At 54.5% G+C, this 24,041-nt stretch overlaps 1 protein-coding gene across 1 annotated transcript in view; it reads right to left on the bottom strand.

Annotated features, from left to right (window-relative positions):
- The window catches only part of MGAT5B (mannosyl (alpha-1,6-)-glycoprotein beta-1,6-N-acetyl-glucosaminyltransferase, isozyme B), a 65,781-nt gene that overhangs the window by 41,514 nt on the left and 226 nt on the right, over positions 1-24,041 (bottom strand). The window contains exons 2-6 of the mRNA XM_010856513.1: positions 23,995-24,041; positions 20,105-20,217; positions 10,916-11,063; positions 577-692; positions 7-80 (exon numbers count right to left, since the gene is read on the bottom strand). The exon at positions 23,995-24,041 is cut by the window's right edge and continues 4 nt beyond it. Coding sequence (XP_010854815.1) covers positions 7-80; positions 577-692; positions 10,916-11,063; positions 20,105-20,217; positions 23,995-24,041 — 498 coding nt within the window. The remainder of the gene's footprint in view (positions 1-6; positions 81-576; positions 693-10,915; positions 11,064-20,104; positions 20,218-23,994) is intronic.

Raw genomic sequence — 24,041 nt, 5'->3', positions numbered from 1 at the left:
CCTCACCTCCACCTTCCCTGAGCAGTCAGGGAACTTGGGGTCACTAGGTGCCTCACACTGGTCCCGCCGGCCTTCAGACACTGCAGAGAGAGAAGGCCAGCTTGCTGAGGACCTGGGCCCGGGAAGGAGCCCGGCAGAGAAAGCGCAAGGCGGGTGGGAAGGGGAAGCGTGGGCACACATAGTGCCCTTGACCTGAGTTTTCTTCCCTGAAAGGCCACCTGCCAGTGGTGGCCTGGGCCTGAGTTGCCCCCTCTGCCACCATGCCCACCCTCCTTAGGCGGTTCAGGCCAATGAGGAGCTGGCCTGAATGCTTAAAGACCAGTTCTCTGGAGGGGCAGACCTCAGGCACACATCTGAATGTACTCCCGACTTTTTGAGGGGGGCTTCCCAGCCTGATGCTCCCCACATCAGAGGAATGGAGGGGCCACCCAGGGATGGTGGGGTCACCCCACTGAGACCCAAGGCAGGACCCCCCAGGAGCCAGAGGAGCTGCTGTGGGGAGAAATCAGGCCCCACCCCAGACTCCCACCACCCTGTACTCTGTCCTGGAGGTCGCGAGGCGCCCCCAGCCCCCACCCTTGCTGTGCAGGAGCAGGCTGTGGCGCAGGATCTGGTCCACCTTCACAGCAATGTCCGAGACGTTCTGGGCGATGGCCTGGATCCGCTCCATGAGGCCAGGCCCGGCAGGGAGCCTAAGAGGGAGAAGCCAGGGTGAGCCTGCGGGATGGCCATCCCGGGGGCAAGGGGAGGGGGGCCCAGCCTTCCCGCAAAGGACTGCAGGGCCCCCAGCACCCAAATGCCAGCCTGCACTGCACAGAAATGCAGCAACCGATAGTCAGGCCAGGAAATGGAGCCGCTGCTGTCTCAGCCTGAGCTGATGGAGCTCGCTAACTAACCATCAACGTACCCACCTGGCACACCTCTGGGAGAACCCACACCTGCAAGTGCCAGGCCAAGGGCAGCGCTCGGGCTGACATGGGCAGAGGGATTCCCTTCAAGAGCCTGGACGGGAGGTGTTTGGGGAGCCCCAGGTGATGGAAGCCCTTTTCCTGGGCTCAGCTGGCCGCCTTGAGTCTTTTTCTCTATTTTTCTCCTGGGGGGAGGGCTGTATCTTGCCAAAATAAATTCCACACAAAGTGGCCTGGGGACTTGCCAACTATTAAAACCTCTAGTAAAATTATTGCTGGATTCCCAAGAATGAGTTCTCCCAGGACCCTAAACGAGTTCGCTGCCACAAACATCACAGCCCTCCGACTCACCACCAACACTGGCACTGCCTTAATTTCTGGAGAATTTATTCCCTGGTGTTGATCACCACTCCTCTCTCGGAGGAGTTTATTAGACATAAGCTGCACTATTTATCTCACAGCAAAAACTTCTATTGAGACAGATTCCACTCGGCTGGCACGTGGGGCTCACAGCAAGGAGGGCTCTGGGGGCTCCCCCTCCAGAAGGCCGCTTCCTTTTTTCTGAAGACAGTAATTCCATTCCCTTTGATTTTCACCACCTCCTCTGGCTTTGCAGGCTATGTTTAAGCTCCATTTATCCCTTTACAAGGACTGCGTCTTCCTTGCCGCACATAATAACAACTACACGAAGGAGGATTTTTCCAAGCTGGGCTCCTCTGGGATTTTCAAACCCCACCTCCCACCAGAAAAGGCACAGCGCTGCCCCTCCTCGGCCACCCGCCCCCTTAGGCCACCCTCCCCCCACCATTTCCCTTTTTAAAACTTTGGCTGTGCTGGGTCCTCACTGGCTTCTTTGGTTGTGGTGTGTGGGCTTAGTTGCCCCTTGACGTGTGGATTCTTAGTTCCCCAGCCAGGAGTCAAACCCACATCCCCTGCATTGGAAAGCGGACTCTTTTTTTTGCCGGCGGGGGGTGGGGGAGGGGCGCTGTGTTGGGTCTTCATTGCTGCATGGGCTTTCCTCTAGTTGCAGCAAGTGGGGCTACTCTATAGCTCGTGTGCTTGGACTTCTCCCTGCGGCAGCTTCTCTTCTTGCGGAGCACGGGCTCTAGGGCGTGCGGGATTCAGCAGTTGCGGTTCCTGGGCTCCAGAGCGCAGGCTCAGTAGTTGTGGTGCTTGGGCTTAGTTGCTCTGCGGCACTTGGGATCTTCCCGGACCAGGGATCCAACCTGTGTCTCCTGTATTGGCAGGTGGATTCTTTACCACTGAGTCACCAGGGAAGCCCTGGAAGGCGGATTCTTAACCACTGGACCACCAGGGAAGTCCTCCCTGCTCCACTTTCTGTAAGGAGAGGAAGGCCGTGGGGACAAAAGGCAGAGGCGGCAGGAAGCGGGGAGATGAGCCCTCCACACACACCTGTGCACACACATGTACACGCGTGTGCACACACGTACACAGGCAGCCCAGTCCACGCTCTCCAAACTCTCCTGGAAAATGGCATTGCCTTTCATTCACTTTCGGTGGCTGCTGTAACGAATGACCACAGACTGGGGGCTTAGAGCAGTACAGATGTCTTCCCTCACACCCCGGGCACCAGAAGTCTGCAGTCAAGGTGTCGGCAGGCTTGCTCCTCCTGGAGGCTCTGGGGGAACACCTGTCCTGGCTTCTGGGGTGCCAGTGGTCCTCAGTCTCTGTCTTTCCTCTCCCTCCTTCTGTGTGCGTCCAAATTTCCTCTTCTTAAAGGAACACCAGGCACTGGATTAGGGCCCACCCTGATCCAGTATGACCTCATCTTAATTTGACTGCATCTACCAAAACCCTATTTCTGAACAAGATCATATTCATAGGTACCATATCCACAGGCCCAGCCTTTATCCTGCTGCTTCTTTCATGGGAGATGAAGAGCAAACGGGGCAGGGGGAGCCTTTGACTCCTCGTGCTTCTGGGTCCACATTATTTGGAGACTTATTGGAGGGCTTCCCAGGTGGCACTAGTGGTAAAGAACCCTCCTGCCAGTGCAGGAGACGTAAGAGACATGGGTTCCATCCCTGGGTCGGGAAGACCCTCTGGAGGAGGGCACGGCAACCCAGTCCAGTATTCTTTGCCTGGAGAATCCATCCCATGGACAGAGGAGCCTGGCAAGCTACAGTTCATGGGGTCACAGAGAATCAAACACAACTGAAGTGACTTAGCATGCAGGCATTGGACTGAGAAAGGACCTCAGAGTCAGAGGTCCTGGATTCAAATCCTGGTTCCACTGGAGAGCTGTGTGACTTTGGGCAAGTAACCTAACCTCTCTGAGCCCCAGGGTTAGCTCATATAAAGTCTGAACAATTTTAGCTCCCTCACAGAGTGATGAACTGCAAGGATTAGACATGAAATTGACTGTCAAGGGCTCAGTATACAGTAAGTGCTCAATAAATGCTTGAGACGCTCTCACTCCCTACCTCCAGGAGTCACCCCATCCTTGAGAGGAAGTCTCATAAGTCTAACTTCAGAGCAAAGTACTTCACTTTGGGGGAGATTCAGCAATTTTCATATGATAAGCATTTTTTTTTTTTTGCATAAAACATATCACCAGCCTGGGCTTTAAAACAGCGCAGATGGCATCTGTCTGATTTAACAAGTTCAAGTTGTTCAAAACAGAATTACTTGGCGTCACTATTATTATACTGGACTTAGCATTTGCACAGCACTTTCTATTTTCAAATAACATAGGATCAGGCTTCTTTCCCTGGGAAGTTTTTTTTTTTTTAAATGACAACAAAAGTAGATGTTGTGAGACTTCAAACCACAGCACATCTGTGACCTGGGAAATTTCCGTGGAAAAGAGAAGGGGGCGTGTGGATTGGGGACAAGGTGTGCGGCTGCCCACCACTGACAGTGTTGTCACCGTGGGATTGGGGCGGTGGCAGGGCTGGCTTCTCCATCAGGCCAGGGTGGTGCACTGTCAGGGCCACAGTGCTTTTAGGGGTCCACAAAAATGTTTCCATTCCTCTAAACATCAGGACAAAATTGTAGGTCAGGAAAAGACTTTAATACGTAATGTTACTATAAGCATCTTTATGCCAATGCAGTCATAAAATATAATTTTGCTATTGGTTAAATATGCTCGGGCATAAGTGGCTTCCTGGAGCCAGCTGCCCTCCAAGGCTGACCCTGGTGCGGCCAGCCTCTGAACACTGGCCCAGGGTCCCCTGAAGAAGCAACCAACACCACAGGCCACCCACTGATCTCAGGACTCTCTGCCCCTCCACCACCCAGAGCCAGGGGCCAGAGGCCAGAACAAAGCAGGGCACTCTGGCTCCAGCCGGTAGCCACTTCCCCCCAGGACACCGGCTCCAGGCATCACCTCCCATCAGGCCAGGCCCCCAGAAGGCCCTCTTGAGCCTTGGCCCCCTCATTCCAGCCTCATGAGGCCATTACTGATTCCAGTTCTCAGTCCCCGGCCCCAGCACGAGCGCTCCAGGAAGCCGCAGGAAGGAGGTTTAATTTTGAGTTCCACCCATGATTTATGAGGGTTGCATTCAATTAATGAGATATTGATTTCTGCGCAGCTGGCCAGCGTGCTTGCTGGGAGTTGTTATTTTATTATAAAACTGATAGCTTCCCTTTTAAAACAGAGGGACTCGCATTCACAGGTGCCTGAAGACACATGTACCGAGACACAAACGCTACAGCCAGAAACACGAGCACCGCGAACAGGAGATGCGTTCTCTCCAGGTGTCTGTCTCTCTGTCTACTTCTCACACACACCACACAGAACATAGGAAACCCCCATCCCTGGTGTCCAGTCTTCCCTGCATTTTTTTTACTGCTCTCCTCCTCTGCTCCCCCCTCTTCATTGCCATCAGAGGTCTGATGCCATCAGAGTGCTCCCAGCACATGATCAAGGACCTGCCTGCCCCTCCCTGGTTAACAGCAGAGAGGACGCCTTCTCTCCTGCCCTGAGAAATACATACACACATACATGCACACGTATGTATCAGAAAGATAGGATAGCTAGATGATAGATAGATAGATAGTCTTCCCACTGTTGATAGGAACAGAGCTGGAGCTGGACTGTAGTTTCATCACTTGGGGAAGGGACTGGTACCCCATGGGTGGGCAAAGCCAGGCTATGAGGAACAGAGCCCCCATCCCCACCCCAGAGCCCAGTGTTTCCCTGAGGATTTTCTTTTCTAACATCTCATATGTCTTACTTAGGGCTTCCCAAGGTGGCAGTAGTGGTAAAGAGCCCGCCCGCCAATGCAGGAGATGTGAGAGACACAGATCCCTGGATCGGGAAGACCCCTTAGAGGAGGGCATGGCAACCCACTTCAGATTCTTGCCTGGAGAATCCCATGGACAGAGGGGCCTGGTGAATTATAGTCCACGGGGTCGCAAGAGTCAGACAAGACTGAAGCGACTTAGTACGCGCTCATGTTTATTTAAGACACACTGATATCCCACTATATATGATGAGTAAATACATTGCCAGCCATTAAATATTTTTAATGTATTTTTAGTGGTTACATTTTATTCCATCATGCGTGTCCATACTGTATTGACCTTTTCCCCACTGATTTCTTTTTTAATATTTACTTTTATTTCTTTTATTTATTTGGCTGGGCCAGGTCTTAATCGCAGCAGGCAGGATGGTTAGCCGCAGCCTGTAGGGTCTAGTTTCCCTGACCAGGGATCAAATCCCGGGCCCCCTGCACTGGGAGCGCTCGGAGTCTTAACCACTGAACCACCAGGGAAGTCCTAATAGTAGGACTCGGAAGTATCTTAAAAGTAATGTGTCTATTTGGCTGCATCCTCAGTGATAAAAATCTTATAATTAAAACATATTTCCCAGTTTGATAAGTTAAACAGTTCCTTAAGTGTGGGATTGTTATCAATAATGAAGGAGAATTATTTGTTCTGTTACATGTTCTTTTGCCTCAAATTCTGCTTTGTTTGGTATAAATATTGCCATCTCCACTTTCCGTTTGTGTGTCCTGGATACATTTCCTTTTATTTTTAATTTCTGAGTCACTGGTTTTGAGGCCTGTCTTACAAATGGCGTACAGTGGGATGCTGAGAACCTTTGTCCCTGTTAGGGATGTTTAACCCTTCGCATTTATGTCACATTTGACAGGTGCCTGCCCTGGAGTGACTTTCTCAACCAGTCACCAACATCTCCCCCCACCCCCTTATCAGTCCGGCTTCCCCCAGCCCAGAGGCCAGAAACACTCCCAGATCTGTCGTGTTAGGAAGGGGCCAATCCAGAGGCTGGACCCAGCACAGGGCCTGTGAGAAGTGGGGCATGTCCTTTAAAACTGAGCCCCAAGTTATCTTAACTGGTAGTGTGTCCCCTGTCCTACACCCCACCCCCACACACAGAAGCTATACTCCTGGCACCTGGCCCTGCCAGCACAGAGATGGCCGAGAATGTCTAGAAGCTTTTTATTATTATTATTAGTTTACTTATTTACTTGGCTGTGCCGGGTCTTAGTGGTGGCACACAGGGTCTTTGATCTTGATCTTCACTAAGGTATGAGGGATCTTTAGTAGTGGCGTGTGGGACCTAGTTCTCTGACCAGGGATGGAACCTGGGCCCCCTGCTTCAGGAAGCCAGAGGCTTAGCCCCTGGATGACTGGGGAAGTCCTCAGGAGCATTTTTGAGTTTTTAAATAAAGCTTTAAAAAATTGGGGGAAAAAAAATAAAACTTCAACTCCTTACTCACAGACGATAATTCTGATGGATCTTCCTTCCTGCTATCCCTTCTCCACAGGGAAGGGTTGCTGGCTCCCTCTTCCTAAGGAGTTCTGACACTCTTTGAGGACAAGAACTCTGACTTCTGTCTTCTGGGTTTCCTCCATCCATTCCTGACACCCCAGCCCAGAGCCTGCACCCAGTAGGCACTCGACAAATACAGATTGGCTCGAACGCAGACAGCCTCAAGTCTCAGCTGTCTTTGCCACTGCAGAGAGGCCTTATAGAAAATTCAGAGATCACTCTTTGGTTTTAGGATACATAATACGATGCCATTTGCAATAAATCGGCAAATAAACCTGTATTGTGTTTTCCTAGGCTGAATAAAGCAAATTTGCTTTCCCTAAGGATATACCAGCCATGAGTGAGAGGCACAGCCGAGAAGCTTCCAAATGGCAGAAGCGGGGCAGTGGAGGTTGTTCTTTTTAAAGCCACAGATAATTGCAAAGTGAGAAATCCAAGTGCAGATAACTGAGAGTTTGCTGGAAACACAGCGGCGACAGGGTTCTCACCTACCAGCTCCACGCTGGACCATCCGGAGTGGGGTTAGAGTGGGGAGAGGACTGCAGGGTTCGTGCCCATGGGAAGGGTGAGCAGGCAGCCTCTGCGCACCCTGGACACACCCACTGCTTCGCTCCCTGAAGCCAGAAGCAACAGTGTCCCTGAAATTTATGGCTCTGCCTGTGGGGTTTGATGGGCTCTGCTGGTCATGATGGATTGTTGCTATTTCCTGGGATGAAGCTGGAGCGGGTGGAGATGAAGGGCAGAGCAGGGGAGGGAGGGCGGGCTGGGACGGGAAGAAACCGGAGAGACACTGAATGTGCTGGCAGTAGCATTCCCGGCCCCAGGAGGCAGGCCCGGCAGCCCAGGAACACTGACCCTCTGCTCTCACCCTGGTGACCAGACCAGTGTGGACAGAGGGTGGATCTGCAGCCCGGATAGGGGGGAGCACAGCTGGGGCAGCTGGGAAAGTGGAAAGGATGAGAGGCGGGGCGAGGGGCTAAATCAGAGGGGACACAGCAGCATCAGAGAGGGCTACCCTGTGCACACGGAGAAGCAGCAGCCTCAGACCCCAGGGGGAGTCCAGGGGTGCCCAGCACCTTTGCCTCCATTTCCCGTCTCTGCCCCCTGGAGGAGGGCATGCGAACCCACTCCAGCATTCTTGCCTGGAGAATCCATGGACAGAGGAGCCTGGTGGGCTACAGTCCATGGAGTCGCAAAGAGTCAGAAATGACTTAGTGACTAAACCATCCCCCCGGTCTCTGCCCCAGCCCCTCTCACACCCCCCTCATCCAGAGACATCCCTCAGCTCTAAGAATGGGGTCCCAATGCCACCTGCCATCACTGACAAAGCTCTAAGCCACCTGCCCACTGCCCTCTCCCAGCCCCCACTGCGCTCTGCCAGGTGGACCTTCACTGTGGTTTCTTTCCTTCAAGACACCAAGCTTGGGACTCCCCTGATGGTCCAGTGACTAAGACTCCGCACTCCCAATGCAGGGGCCTGGGGTTCGACCCCTGCTCAGGGAACTGGACCCCATATGCTGCAACTAAAGGTCCCGAGTGCACCAACTAAGACCTGGGGCAGCCAAATAAATGAATATTTTTTTAAAAGACACCAAGCCTGCTCCTTCCCCAGGGCCTTTGCACTTGCTGTTCCCTCTACCCCAAATTATCTACTCCCCAGCTCCTCACGTGGCTGGCTCCTCCCGCTCATTCAGAATTGAGCTCACATGTCACCCATTCCCACGCGCCTTGACAGACCACCCTGTCTGAATAGCCTCTTTCCCAGTCCTCCACTTTCTCATGCTTAGAGCTTGGCTCAGGATCTCTACATTATCTCATTTTGTTCTTTTTCTCAGTTACTGTCTGTCTTCCCTGCAGGAACGGGGACAAGGCTCATTGCTGTGTCCCCAGCACCGGGAGCAGTGCCTGGCACTTCGGTGGTGCCAAGACGTATTTCAGGAGCAGAGAGATCTCTAGTTTCTTCTGTCAGATGCTCAGTCTCTGGAGAGCCACAGCATGTAACCAGGGACCCCGACTTCCCAAGGGGGAAGAGCTCCCACCAGGAGCCGGGCACTCTGGCGAGCTCCTCACACCCACCGCTGTGTTTAATCCCAGGCTCCAGAACTGTAATTTTATTTATTTTTTAATTAATTTTTTGGAGTACAATTGCTTTACAGTGTTGTGTCAGTTTCTGCTGTACAACAAGGTCAACCAGTTATCCCTTCTCTTTTTTGGATTTCCTTCCCATTTAGATCACTTAGGGCATTGACTAGAGCTCCCAGTGCTTTACAGGAGGTTCTCATTAGTTATCTGTTTTATACACAGTATCAATAGTGTATATATGTCAATCCCAGTCTCCCAATTCATCCCCCTCCCTACCCGCCCCGCTGTGTCCCTCTCTGTTCTCTACGTCCAGTAATGTAATTTTAGTGCCTACATTTCCCAAAACAAAAAAATCAGAGCAGAGGTCTAACAAAGGATTTGTGTCTCCTGAGCTGCGAATTATTACTAATTGATATGAAAAATCTTGCAAAGGGATAAAAACAGACCCCAAGAAACTGCATATTTAGTGAATGGCCACCAAGAGCTCGGTATTTAGAAGGTGGGCTTCCAGTGGGGCCAGCTGACCTGTACCCTGAGCCAGGCCCAGCTTCTCAGCAGCTGTGCCTAAACACCTCTGTGCCTCAGTTTCCTCCTCTATAGGATTAAAGCCCCCTGTAAGGCACTGTGGGATTGACGAGCTCTCGGCGGTAACACGATAAGGTGAGCTGTGAGTATCACGCATTAAGAGGACTGTGCTGTGCTTAGTCACTCAGTCGTGTCCAGCTCTTTGCAACTCCATGGACTGTAGCCCACCAGGCTCCTTGGTCCATGGGGCTTGTTGCCATGCCTTCCTCCAGGGGATCTTCCCAACCCAGGGATCAAACCCAAGTTTCCCACATTGCAGACGGATTCTTTACCATCTGAGCCACCAGGGAAGCCCTCATGAGGCCAGGGATGATGATATTGGCCGGCCTGACTGGTCACCCAGAACATGCAGTCACAGAGGTCTGCTGAAGTAGGGACCCAGGGCCAACTGTCCAGCCCAGGCGGCCTATGGGGCCGAGGATCCCCCACCAGACCAAAGGAGCGGGCTGTGCTTCAGGCTCCCCAGGCCGCGAGCCCTTAAGGACCAGCACTCACCTTTGATCTTACCCAACACCGAACTTCAGAAATGGCTTTGGCTTTTACGTACCACACATTGGCTGAGGTATAGCTTTTCCCACAAATTATCCAAAAGTGTGGATTTCAAACACATTTTTCAGCAGCAGAAGAACACTTTTAGCAAATCACATTGGCTGAGGTATAGCTTCTCCCAAATTGTGTAAAAGTGTGGGTTTCAAACTAATTTTTCAGCAGTTAGAACATATTGGGGCTTCCCTGGTGGCTTAGATGGTGAACAATCTGCCTGCAATGCAGGAGACCTGGGTTCAACTCCTGGGTTGGGAAGTTCCGGTGGATATGGGAACGGCAATCCACTCCAGTATTCTTGCCTGGAGAATCCCATGGACAGAGGAGCCTGGTGGGCTACAGTCCAGGGGGTCACAAGGGTCGGACACGACTTAGTGACTCACGCTTTCACTTTCAGAACACACTGAACAGCTCCAGCTCATCGAGAGCCCAGTATCTATTAACAAAAGGTCAAGTGCAGCTTGTCCCCTGGGATGGGTGGGGTCGCAGCCTCGTCTCCTCCACATCCGAGTCTGGGGGCCAGGACTCCCAGCTGGGCCAGCCCTGGCTTCATGCCCCCTCATTCTCAGGGGATCAGGAGAACCTCACACCTCAGACCACCACCTGGGTTCCCAGGGACAGACAGAAGCACGTGGGGCTGCCGCACAAACCCTAGGGGAACTCTGCATGTTGTGGCCTCAGCAGGGGAATGTTTAGAATGCATAAACCTGGCAATTCTTTTTGCAAAGATGGCCCAGGTCCATGGGAGGAAGACAGATGATCACTGAGGTCATTGCATCCCATGCACAGTCACACATGCTGGTCAATACGGACGGAGCTCAAAATTGTCACAGATAACGTGCCACGGGAAGCCATTTAGGGAAGATTTGCAAAAACCACACACTTTGCATGTACTGTGTGTGTGTGTGTGTGTGTAAAATGCACTCTGAGGCGGTATCCCGGGCCCCATCCCCGGTATAGTGGGTACCACTCCTCCCTGATTCCAGGTGCCCCTCCCCCACTCCAGGAGCCCCTCCCACTCCTGGGTCCCCGTCACCTGTCCAGGGCAAAACGCCCCTCCCCGGCAGCCCGGTGCAGCTCACTGCTGTTCTCCAGCCTGGCCAGTGTGTCCATGCGCTTCACCATCAGCTCCAGAAGGTCACTCATCTTGCGGAGGACACCACGGGACTCCGGCCCACCCATCACTGCGGGCAGAAGGTGGGCACAGTCAGGCATGGCCCAGGCAGCCCCGAGGCCACCTGAGACCACACGGTGTCTGGTCGGGGGTGGCTCAGACCCCAGCCCCACTCCCTTCTTCTCAGAAAGAGGAAGGATGTATGGCAAAAACCATCACAATATTGTAAAGTAATTATCCTCCAATTAAATAAATAATTTTAAAAAAAAAGAAAAGAAGGAGCCAGGAGAGTGAGCCTGCCCCACCCCCCACTCCTGCAGGACAGGGATCCAGAGAGCCCTGGGCTCACCCTGCTCCCTACCAGCTGTGTAACATCGGGATAATCTTTTAACCTCTCTGAGCCTCGGTTCTCATCTCCGGCAAAATCGAACTTTAGACATACTCTCAAGCCTGTGAGATGACAGGGAAGGCCCAGTAGTGGGACAGGAACCCCAAAGACCCTCACCAACAAGTTCCACACAGAACTCGTGGATCAGGGTTTCTAAAAGTATGGTCAACCATCCAGCCACAGGTGAACCTCCAGCCCAAGTGAAGTCTAGATTCCTGGGCCCTCGTGTAGATCTGCTGATTCAGATCTCCAGGGCCTGGGGCCCCAGACTCTGATTCTGCTTACTCCTCACATGACTCAGATGCACAGGAGAGGCTGTGAGCCTGTGTTCAAAGGGGTGGGGGCCCTGGCCACCTCCCTTTCCCAGCCACTCCCCCAAACCCCACTCTAGAAGACCAGCAGGAATGTGTCCTCTCAAGCCAGCCCTTGGGTTCCCAGAGATCAACTCCAGGGTTGAGGGGCCAGGAGACCTCGTGAAGAATAAAATTAAATGAAAATGAGGTGCTTCAACCAAGATCTCGTTAACCAGCCTGAGACTTTCCACAATTTCCCATCTAATCATTCCTGATCATTAGCACCACATGTGTCAGCATGGGACAGCAGCCCTCACCTTCCTTTTTAATTAGATTTTGTGAAGGTTTTAAATGGCCCCTCCAAACCATTCATTGGTACTCGGTTCCAGGCATGACAGCCCACACCAAGGCTGCCTGCAAACCTTAGTGGCCAGGCTCTGAATCTCTGTTACCAACTGACCTGGGTCCATAGAGACCCGGATGCTCCCAGGGATTCCCTAGGCTGCTGGTGGGGGTCGGGTTGTCAGGGGGCACCTTGGGTGGGGATACCCAGAATCAGACCCCCCCAGATAAAGTTTTGAGGGCAGGTCATTATGGAGAAGTGAGCCAGGGAAGGGGAGACAGACCAGAGAGGGCATGTCATCACCCTGGGGAAACCAGCTGGTGCAGAAGCAGCCTCACAGTTCTCTCCCTGCGGGGGCAAGGGGACCAAGCATGTACATACCACCTCCTGCCAGTCACTGCTTGAGGGCTGCTCCCTGGGACAGCCATGATCTGGTACTTTCCATGGGATGGCAGTGTCGGCTCCAGCATGTGACGGGACTCTTTGAGGGCTGAGCACCATTAGCATCTGCTCCTCAAGAAAGCCAGGGTCAAGGCCCCGTGGATTCAGAGGGGCTGGGGTGGACACCTGGACTCTCACCTGCCTCTGACAGAAACCCCTCAAGGGGCCATGCGGCCAAGGGCATCATCGTAATATTCTCAGCGTCAGTGTCCCCAGTTCAAGGCAATAAACGTTAGGTTTCATCTGCAACCCAAGTTCAAGGTGCCAGGATGCAGGCAAGAGGGACTGCAGCCAGCCACAGGGAACCAGAAGCAGAGACAAGAAGTCAAGTGGGGAGGGGGTCAGGCAGGGGCCAGTCTCCTCTGCTCCATGCTTGGGACTGAGCCAAAGGGGGACCTAGAGAGGCTAGCTGTCACCCAGGCTACTGGTGACATTTCCATTGTGCCTGTCCCTGTATCCCCTGGTGCCAGGCCCATTCCAGTGGCTGCGGCTGCCTTCTCATACCAAGTCACCTTCTGGCTGGGTTCCCCTGCTTGCTGAGCTGGCATGAGCCTAGAAGGGAGGCCTTGGGGGGCTGGGGGCTGCAGGTTACTCAAAGAGCCTCAGTCCCTGGCTCCAGAGAAAAGAGCGAGCATGAACGAAGGGGGAATGATGTGGGGAGCAGAGGAGAGACAGGAAGAGGGGTTGGTGCTGGAAAAACGGCATCAGAAAGAAGGAAGGAGACAGTCTCCACCCCTCCCCACCTGAGTAGCTGAAAGAGCTAACGGTCTCCCCACCTTCCCCTCTCAGAAAACTGGGTGGATTTTTCCACCGGGATCAGGAAATTTCACTGTAGTGTTTGATGAAGCAAAGTGAGGTCTCTCCCACCACTCAGCCCCTCCCCGCTCACTCATGGCCTCAATCAGTTAGTCCCTCTGCAAGCAAGATATAAATAGCTCCTTCTTTCTTTCAACTCCACAGAGTTGGGGACAGTTGACTCTTTGAAAGTACTCTCATCCAGAGGCCTCCCACCCAAGCCTGTCATCCAAATGCAATACCTCACTCTCAACCAGTGCTTGGAGCACAGAGTAAAACGAGAGGGGAGTTTCCATCATTTCAGCTAGAAAAATAGGAGCCCATCAGATGACTGAACCTGGAGCTGCTTTGCACAGGCCCATGGGAGCCACCCATGTTCAGGTTTACCTGGTGGATGTCCTGGAATTGTGCAGTGCACAAGCTGGCTGGCCTCCCTGGGCTGCCCTGATCGCTCACACCAGGGGCTGGGGTGGCCCCTTCCCCAAAGGAGTCAGATGAAAACTGGAAAGTGAGACCACGGCTGGGAACACTCTCAAGCCAGAGCCTGTTATCTGAGGCCATGCACTCAGGCCCGACTGGACCACAGAGCTTGGGCGGCAGCTGGAACCTGCAGACACAGCACTACAGCAATACTGAGCCACGTCACAGCCCCTGGGGCCGTGTGGTGTTCCCTGCAACGCCTCAGGCCTGCCACCTGCCCTGTCACTTCGCTGCCCTCTCTCCAGGCTCATCCCAAGTGTCCTTTCCCCTCTGAGCTCACTGTCTGCACCCCTTCCAAGATCTCACTGACAATGCCTACCCCTCCCCCACCCCATGACAAAAGCTGCGAAACAGCTGATGGAGCCAATAACCGCAAGGGTCGAAAGAGCTAGACGGAGCTGGACCAAGCCTGGGGGGCAGCACCAGGTCCCAGGAGAGGGCTTGACTCCAGACCTGCACATCCTCCCAGACGGTGGGGGGAGGGGACAGGTCACTTGTCTTCTCTGGGTCTCAGTGTCCCCTCCAGTAAAATGTGAGGGTCTGACTTACTGAGACCCGAGGGTCTAGAGGCTGAGACTCCTATTCCATCTCTTCCCCTAGCTGCCTCCAGAGAAATGGAGGTAATGGGAAAGAAAGGACGTGTTCCTACAAAAGCCTGCAGAATCTCCTTAGGGAGAGAGCTGTGCTTTGTTTTGCTAAACCCCTGGGTGGGCCAGAGCATAGTCTTGATGCCCAGAGCAATGAGACAGAGAGAAAGAAAAATGACTCTGCATATTCAACTAGGTAGACTGGAGTTTCCTGGCCCAGCCTGGGAGACCAGGAGCGAGGACAAGGCCTGGGGACACAGGCAGAAGGCAGGACGATGACTCAGAGGGGCTGGACAGGACAGCAATGCTCCACTTCCAAAGGGATGACCTGTGGGGAAGGGTTTCGGGGGGCTCTGAAAGGCAGGGGTCCAAGAGAGAATTGTCATCTGCTCACTGTGCTGAGCAGTGGTCCGAGCCCCATCCCCAAATCCCCCCAACCGTGTGTGAGAGTTTAGGGGTAAGGGGTGTCCTTCCCAATAGGTCAATGTGGGAGACATCCAGGAGGATAATTCAATAGAAGCAGATCAGAGCAAGAGGTGTCCAGGGAGACAGACATAAGCCCCCTAGAGTCCTTGGAGATACCTGAGGGTTCTGGATTGCCCTTCATATGAAGGACGAAGACATCCTGCTTTAAAATTGTCAACAGAGGGACCTCCTAGGTGATCCAGTGGTTAGGACTCTGTACTTCCACTGCAAGGGACACGGGTTTGATCCTTGTTTGGGCAACTAAGATTCAGCATGCCACGCAGCATGGCCACACACAAAAAAAGTCAACAGAGTGACTCCAGACCAGAGGGCTTTTAAATTGGCTCTAAGAAGACTTTTGAGAGTCCCTTGGACTACAAGGAAATCCAACCAGTCCATTCTGAAGATCAGCCCTGGGATTTCTTTAGAAGGAATGATGCTAGCACTGAAATTCCAATACTTTGGCCACCTCATGCGAAGAGTTGACTCATTGGAAAAGACTCTGATGCTGGGAGGGATTGGGGGCAGGAGGAGAAGGGGACGACAGAGGATGAGATGGCTGGATGGCATCACTGACTCGATGGACGTGAGTCTGAGTGAACTCCGGGAGTTGGTATGGACAGGGAGGCCTGGCGTGCTGTGATTCATGGGGTCACAAAGAGTCGGACACGACTGAGCAACTGAATTGAACTGAAACTGAAGGAGACAGAGTCCCCTCTTGGATGAGTCTGAAGGCCACCTCCATCGGACTGGACGAAGAGCCCAGGATACCCTCCCAGCACATCGAGCATCTACTCTGAGCATCTACAGATGATGCAGGACTCCAGAAGCTCCCCACCCATCGCTTCCCAAGGAGCTCCAGGGTACTAAGCACGTCTTCTGCCCTGCAGGAGGCAGGGGGCAGGTCCCAGGAGGGAAACAGGCCAAGCAAACAGTCAGTCGGGTTGGCGGGCCCTGCCATGCGATGTGCTCTCTGGATGCCGCCGGCGGGGACCGCAGGCAGAGCAGGCTCCCGACGCGCCTTGCCCCGGGTCACCTCCCTGCTCTCAGCATCTGCCAAATTGAAATGTATTTAATGTGAGGTCCCTGGCGACACATCTCAGAAGTCACACATGTTCCTTCCGTATTTCCATATCAATAAGGAAAGCTGTGATGCTGAGAGATGCAAAGGGGCCTCACATTTACTGACAAGGGTGCTTCACTGCCCACCGAGGCCCCATCCCTCCCTGATGTGTGCTCTTTCTCCCTCCTGTCCGCCCTTGTCCCCTTTCTCCTCCCCACCCCCACCCTTTCCCACTGGTTCCTGAAAACTGAAGGAGCCCCCACCTCGCCAGATGGAAGAGACCTCCCAGGCACTCGACATGGGAGCCGTGACTTGGTGCTTGTGCAGCTGGAGAAGGGCGTACATTTGTCTCTCTGCACACGGCCACCAAGGAAACCAGCTGGGGCCATGGGAGCTCTGGGCAGCGTGGGGGACAAGGGCAGGCCCTGGCACACCCACCCATCACCAACTTCTGAGAAGAGAAGCTCCGTTAGCACCGAGATCCTGGGCCAGAGACAGCTACGGAGCAGGGCACTATGCCTCTGATATTGAAGTGAAGTCGCTCAGTTGTGTCCGACTGTTTGTAATCCCATGGACTATACAGTCCATGGAATTCTCCAGGCCAGAATACTGGAGTGGGTAGCCTTTCCCTTCTCCAGGGGATCTTCCCAACCCAGGGATCAAATCCAGGTCTCCTGCAGTGCAGGCATTCTTTACCAGCTGAGCCACAAGGGAAGCCCTGAGGACTGGAGAGGGAGCATTAAAAAAAAAAAAAAAATCCTCCCACCAAACGGGGCCCAACCACAGCAAGAGGGAATTAGGTTAGCCCTCCTCCCGAGTCCAAGTCTCCTCCGCTCAGCCTCCTGCTTCCCCGCATGTGAGGATGAGTGTGCAGAATAGAGAATGAGATGTCTGTCACACTTCTCTTCCCAAACTAGAGAACTTCATCACAAAATAGGAACTGGCCCCCAGGGGAACCCAGAGCCTCCCCAGGGAGAGGCGATGGAAGGCTCCCCTGTCTTTAGGGAAAATCCTGCACCCTGCCCCTCCCCCAGTCAGGTCCTCGTGGGGATGCGCTCCCCTCACAGGCTTGACAGGCAAGGAGAAGACAGGCCACTTCCCTATTTGTGCTCAGACGGTGTTATTGACCAGAGAAGGGCTTTTCTAAGTTATTTTTTCTATTTTTTTCTAACCCTGAGTGGACTTCCTTCTTCTAGTTCTGCCTTGGGCCTGCACAGATCCTCGGAATAAACACTGTCTAACCCCCAACCCCCACCATGACCTCGCTCCCCAGACCCCTTCCAACCGTCCCCCACTTCCAACACATCCTTCCCCGGGCAGCTCCTGGATAGACAGGCTGGCACCTCCTAGGTTGTCTGCGGGGCCGCCATAAGCCCGGGGTCTCCTTTGAGGTGGCATCTCTTACAGGATCGGGATTCTAAACCCCCAACGCAAACCTGGGGCTCTTCCGAGTCCCTGCTACGGGTCTCCCCAGGCAAATCAGCTCAAACCAAGGGCGTGGAAGACACTGAAGGGACAACGAGAAGGAACAACGAGACCTGGGATGGGAAACGGGTCGGGGTCACCTCCCCGGGGCTCCCAGAGGCCCCCGTCCTGGTCCGGCTCCCCTCTCAGCCTTTCCTTCCATATTCCAGGCAGGAAGTTCCCAGCCCAGGGGGCCTGGGAGGTGTGAAAAGACTTGGATACATGTGGGTCTGAGAACTGGTGTCACAACACAGAGGAGACCTGCAGCTCCACCCCCAGGTGGACCAGACAGAAATGCCCACGTGTGTCCACCACAGACACATGCTGGAACCTTCACAGCAGCGCAGTTCAGGAACGTCCCACGCTGGAAACAGCCCAGGGTCCGCCCCGGGCAGAGTGGATAAATACATTGTGTTGTAGTCACACGATGGATGCTGCGCAGCAGTGTCAGCAACCACACGCCAGGAGAGGGGTGAAGCTTACAACGCAATATGGAGAGAAAAAGGCGCAGGCAACTGAACACCTGCCAGGGGGTGCCATCCTCATAAAGTCCGAGGGCGACGCCCCTCTGTGTTATTAGACGACAGGTCCCAGCGTCCGAGGGGAAGTGCAAAGTGGAAGGAAGCCTGAGGGTGCTTCTGGGGACGGATGACGCTCTGTCTCTGGATCTAGGTTGCTGAGTGCCTAGACAGGTTCAGTTTCTGAATACTATACTCTGATAGAAAAGGGCTTCCCTGGTGGCTAGGACGGTAAAAAATCCGCCTGCAGTGCGGGAAATCTGGGTTCGATCCCTGGGTCAGCAAGATTCCCAGGAGGAGGGCATGGCAACCCACTCTGGTATTCTTGCCTGGAGACTCCCCATGGACAGAGGAGCCTGGCGGGCTACAGTCCATGGGCTGCAGAGAGTCAGACATGACTGAAGCGACTAAGCACACACAGCACATACTCTGATGGAAAGTTTAAACATGTGCAACACACACACACACACGCCTCTAGTCTAACTGAGGGACCCTGGGCAAGTCCTTTCCCCTTGGTAGCTCTGCTCTTCCCTTAGACACAAGATCTAGGTTGGAGCTGGGCCCCTTGTCCCCATGCTGGGCAAAAATGCATAGCACAGAGCAGAGCAAGACCCTCACAAGCCCTGGTCCTCTGAGCACTGCCAGGATGGGGGCCACCGTCAGGGAGATGAGCACACCCACACACCCCTCCTCCAGCCCCTGATTCCCACCTCCTGGATCCCTGCCCTTTCAGAGGTCAGCTTGCCCAAGCCCCCTGCGGTAGCCCGCCCAGACAGACACGCCCCCTTGCCCACAGTGGCCCCCAGGTAGCCTGAACATCGCTCCTTATACCCCACCCCCGACTCTCAACCTCCCCCCACCCGTCCCCAAGTTAGCCTTCATGGGCACCTTCACAACTGCCTCAGCCCCTCCTCAAATCTCAATCCTCAGGAGTCTCCCACGCAGAGATTCCAGGTTCTAGCACCTCCTTGGTCCTCTTCCCTAAACATCCTCTCCTGCATCTCAGACTCAGCACATCCCATAAATGTTTGCAGAGCTCACACTCTCTGCCAGAAGCTGCTCAAGACCCTTCATCTATGTTATCTTCATGCCCCCTCATGCAATCATGGGGAAGTGGGCATTGTTAGCCCCGTTTACCGGAGGAGAAGACGGAGGCTCAAAGAGACCGAGGGACCTCCATGAATCAGAGAAGGGACAGATTCACTTACATTCAGGTTTGAATGACTAATAAATGTGAAATTCCTGCTGGGAGTGTTTTGCAAGTTTAGAGAAGTACATGTTAAACTGAAGGCATGAATCTAAAGAGGAGACACCAGATGGCAGAGTAAGTGCCCCTTAGAGGACCCACCCCAGACAACAACCCGTCCTACTGGAGGGCTTACCCATCACTGGGAAGAGGGGAGTCAGAAAGATGAGGCCTAGGGATTTGAGAAGGTGGATGTCAGATGAAGACTTCCTGGGGAGTGGGGGGAAGGGGAGAGTCCACAGAGCAGCCCCCTGAACAGTTCCAGAAACCCCCCTTGCCTCAGTTTCCCCACTATGTCCCTCCTTCTCACAGTTACTGGGAGAGCCCCCGTGACACACGAGCAGGACTTTCTGAACCGCTCTCCATTCTTCCTTGAGCAGGATGGAGAGGGGCAGGACCCACCTTCAGGAGGAGGTCTCCCAGACCGTCACCCGGTCACACCCTGCGCCACGTGAGCTCATCCAACCTGACCCCTGAAAACAGTCACTCCTCTCCTTCTCCACGAGTGAGTTAAGTGACCTGGCCAACGGCACACAGCTGGTAGGTGATGAACCAGGTACAAACCAAGCCCATCTGGTCCCCAGAGCCCACGTTCTGAACCTCCATTCCCCTGCCTTCCAAGTATCACGTGGGCAGGGACGAAGGACCACAGAGCTTGGAGATAAGACACGTGAGCCCACGGCCAGTCTCCCCTGTGCTGTGGCCGCAGCCTGGGCCAAAGGGGCAGACAGCATGTGGCTCAAAGAGACAGGGGTCATATCCAGAGACCCCAAACTGCCCCACCAGTGGAGCAACACAGGCCGCCCCTTGTGATGCCGGGGAGCTCCTGGCTCAAAGGCCCTTCCTAACCTGGGAACCTGGGCCAGAAGGAGGCTGATGAGTACAGCCAGGTCAAGAGCTAAAGCCCCGACCATTCACACGTCCACCAACAAGGTGGCCAGACCCACAAGACAGAACCCCAGAAAGACTCCTGCAGGGTGAGGCTCAAAGGACCCCAAACCCCTACATCCCTTTCTCCACCAAGATACCTTCTGTGCGGATGGTGAAGGGCGAGTCCCCCGGGCGCCGGGCCGAAAACTGGCCTCCCAGAGATGTCATCAGGAAGCAGAGAGAGAAGAAGCCGATGCCCAGGACAAAAAGCCTGCGGAGAGCAATAGGGCAGGTCAGCACATGCACTCCAATGCCATAAGGGCTTCCTACAAATGAATGAGTGAGGAAGGGATGGATAAATGGAGGAGTAAAAGATCAGGGGGCTGAGCTCCCGGGCCAGTAGGTCTCCCATCACACAGGATAAAGAAAGCTGGACTACAGAGAAGTGACCATGAGCCACACACAAAAAACCACGGAGGACACTGAGACATACAAGGTATGAGGTCGGGCAGCTCCTAGCCTCCAGACAGAAGCTGGCCCCTGACAGCAGAGGTCCTCACAGTGTGGTCCCCAGGCCAGCAGCATCAGCATCAGCTTGGACACATTAGAAATGCTCGTTCCTGGGCCCCAGTCCCCGGCTTAGGGAATCACACACTCTGGGAGGGGGATAAACAGTGTGTTTGAACAGGCTCTCCTGGTCACCCAGATACACGCTCAAGTTTGAGGACCACTGGTATAGGTGAAGACAGCAGAACCTGATGCCCGCTAGAGGGCGAGTAATTGGTCCAGACAAAACCCACCTGGATCCCATCAATCACCTGGAACATGGTCAGCTCCTGCGCACACAGGCCTTGCTGCTGCAACCAGTCATAAGCTCACTTGAACACAGCCTTGTCATGTTCAGGGTTGGGGTAGGGGTGGAGGGGAGGCTCCCATTACTACCAGATGGTAAGGTCTAGAAGGGTAGGGTCATGTGGCCACCCTCTGTGTCCAGACTCTCCCTAACCCACAGCTTCACCAGGCAGGCACACGGGACCTTGCACCATAGAATGGTCAGAGTAAGTCAACCCCTGTGTAAGGAGTGTCACACAAGTGTGTGCTGTCACAGTGTTCCGGGGAGTTGACCAAAACACAACTGTTTATACTTCAACACATAGCACTTGATTACATGCCAAGTGGCACTAGGGAATCTCCAAGGGGACACCCAGCAGGGAACCCACCCTCACGTCTGGTCAGGCTCCTGCTGCTTCTATACTACATTCTGGGCCAGTCCGGCCTTAGGGCAGCAGAGGTGGAGGCTGTTCTGGGACCTTGAGTCTATTTGAAGACTTGACGAGCTGGCAGAGCTGAAAGGGGAGCTGCCTCCCTCCAAGTCAGGGTGAAGAACCCCACTTCTGGTGGAGCCAGCCTCACCATGGGGAACCCCACAAGTCACGCCAGAGACCTCCATCCCCCCACCTCCACCCCCATCCTCAAACCCCACATTTGTTTGTATCTCTTTATGCATTTTAATCTTCATTATCTGAAACTGGCAGAGCAGTATTTAATTAAAATTTGGTCCATTAAAGAAAACACATAATTGTGGAAGAAAATAAAAGCACAACAAAATTCCCAACCCGTATTTAAAGGAAGCCGTTAGAGATTAAATCAGAGAGGGGAGCAGAACGAACCCCAAAGCAGAGATGGAAAAAGGGAGTTTCCCCCAGCTCCCTCACCTCCCAGAGACCCCTCACTGAATTCCACCAAGCCTGGGGGTGGGGCTCTGGCCCTTGGATCCCCAAGATGAAGCCAGGCTGGTCTCAGGCTAGCAGTCAGAGGGACATTGTAGGGGGAGGGTGGTCACACACCCAAGAAGATCCTGGAGAAAAGCAGTTTGTCCCCCCAGCTTGAGGACAAGGATGGATCTCTCCAAGTTTCTTGTTCCCCATCCCTCCCTCCCCTTCCCCAGCTGTGGGGTACTCATATTTAGAACTGGACTGCCAGGGTCCAAAAACCTCCTATGAGAAGGTACCTAGGCCTTTAGCACAGAACCTCAATCCCCAATACCTCATCTGCATCTCTCTGTGCCAGACCCCAGTCCTGGGGCCATTTACAGTAGGTTCAAATTAAGATGATTTTGTCCACCCTCGTATCTATTCAAGGAACATTCCAGAAGTAACTAGGGAGTAAGGACCCTGCCAGAGACTCTGGAAAACCAACAAGAGCAGTCTGCCCTGGAGGATGAACAAATAGAAGTGATATGGTTGGAGGCTGTAAACACACCACCACCACCGCCAACCATGTGAAACGGATTTGAAGACTTCACTGGTGGCTGCGGGTCTCTGGGCAGCCTAGGATTACCCTGAGGTGAAATTACATAACCTGAGGGGGAGGGAAGGGGAACCTAGGCAATCCCACCTCTGAATCCTGTTTCTAGGAAAGAGCCAGAGAGAGCCACAGGGGCAGGACTCCAGAGGGAAAGGAGCTTAAGCGAGCTGGTGCTGTCCGTGGTGCTGCGGTCAGCCACCACCTTCAACCGTGCTGCGAAATGTCCAGCCAAGCTGGGGTCAGCAGCTGGGCTTCCCATGGCCTGGAGGGATAGGCCAACATTGGGTGGGAGAGACAGGGCTGAGGACTGTCTGGTTGGCTAGGAATTTGAGGATTTCCCTGGAGGAACCAAGTCCTTTCCAGAGATGATAGCTTCCCACCCTGCTTTGCAGGGGAACTTTAGGGGGGTGGGGGCTTTTGACATGCCCCATCACCTGCCCAAGGCTCTACCCTGGAGACCCCCGGTTCTATAGTCTTTTTGCATCCTCTGGACACTGGAGGTCCAGCTTGATCCTTATTGCCCTATAGGCTGTCTCCTCAACTCTGCACAATAGGCCGGGGGTGAGGGGTGGGAGCAAGGGGTGGAGGCAATGGGGAGGTGGGAACCACGGTCTCCCCATCTGGAGTGGGGAGCATAGGAGGGGTCCCCTGTCTCCGCCTCAGGTCTGGAGCGGAGGGGCTCAAATCCGGCCCCTCCAGCACCCCAAACTTCAGGCATCTCTGCCTGTACAGTTCCCACCCCCACAGGCTCCCTCTGCACCCAAATCCCACCTGTGACCGCATCCGGAGTCAGGCCACCCCCTTCTCCGCCCCGGTCCCGCAGCTCCCTCCGTCGCGACCTCCGCCGTCCAGCCCCTGGACGAGATGACACCCTAATTCTGCTAGGCGCTCATCGCTTAGCGCCCCAACCCTGGCTGCAGGCCCAGCTCCGACGGCATTTGGGAGGAGCGGCAGCTGCCCGGGAACCGCCAGGCTCTGGGGGTCCCTGGGGTGGGACCCGCAGAGCCCAGCCAGCCCCTCAGAGTCCATAGCCCTGCCTGGCCTGGACCGCCCAGGTGGGAGTAGGAGGTCGGTCTTGTCTTCCATCCTGCCTCCACGCTCTGGCCACCCCTCCACCCTTCAGTGCCGCCCCTGCCCCAACCTCTCCAAGGCCCGCGATCGGGCATCGAATTCCCAGGTGGGGGGGGGTCTTTGCCACAGTCTCGGGGCCCTCCCGTGGGACAGAGGCCCGCACCCCGCCGAGAGAAAAGGAGTGCGAGCAGGAGGCGGGGTCAAAGAGGGCGGCTCGGGCTGAGGGGGTGGGCGGGCCGGCCGGGTCCGGGTGCCGCCCCACTCCGAGTGCTAACTTTGCCGCGGGGGTGGGGCCGATCGCGAGGTGGGGAAGCACCGGAGAGGCAGGGAAGGGGCGCCCTGGCTGGGGCAACTTCCCCGGCCCAGGACCACAACATGGGTGATTTCTGCCCCCTTTCCCACCTTCGCACCCCGAGTCCGAATCTAGACCAAACTCGGTCCACGTTCCAGAATCACACACCCTCCCCACCCGAACCGGGACCCCAGCTCCACGCCTTTCCCAGCCTTGCTGGCCAGCATCAAGGGTGAGAGCACAAACTGCCCCGCTCTGCTACTGGGACAGTCACAGTCACCCTAGGGACAGGCACCCTCGCAGAGACTGACCTCGCCCACCTACCCCGCGCCCCCTTGGAGAAAAAGCCCTCCCAGCGCCAACGGGAAAGAACTTTACCGAAAGGGTCTCAGGGTGACCAGGCATCTTCTGACCATTATCTTCCC

Source organism: Bison bison, unplaced genomic scaffold, assembly GCF_000754665.1.
Source record: "Bison bison bison isolate TAMUID 2011002044 unplaced genomic scaffold, Bison_UMD1.0 scf7180017864371, whole genome shotgun sequence".
NCBI classification, from domain to species: domain Eukaryota; kingdom Metazoa; phylum Chordata; class Mammalia; order Artiodactyla; family Bovidae; genus Bison; species Bison bison.
Note: the sequence above shows the minus strand (reverse complement) of the source record. Positions and strands in the feature narration are given on the sequence as shown.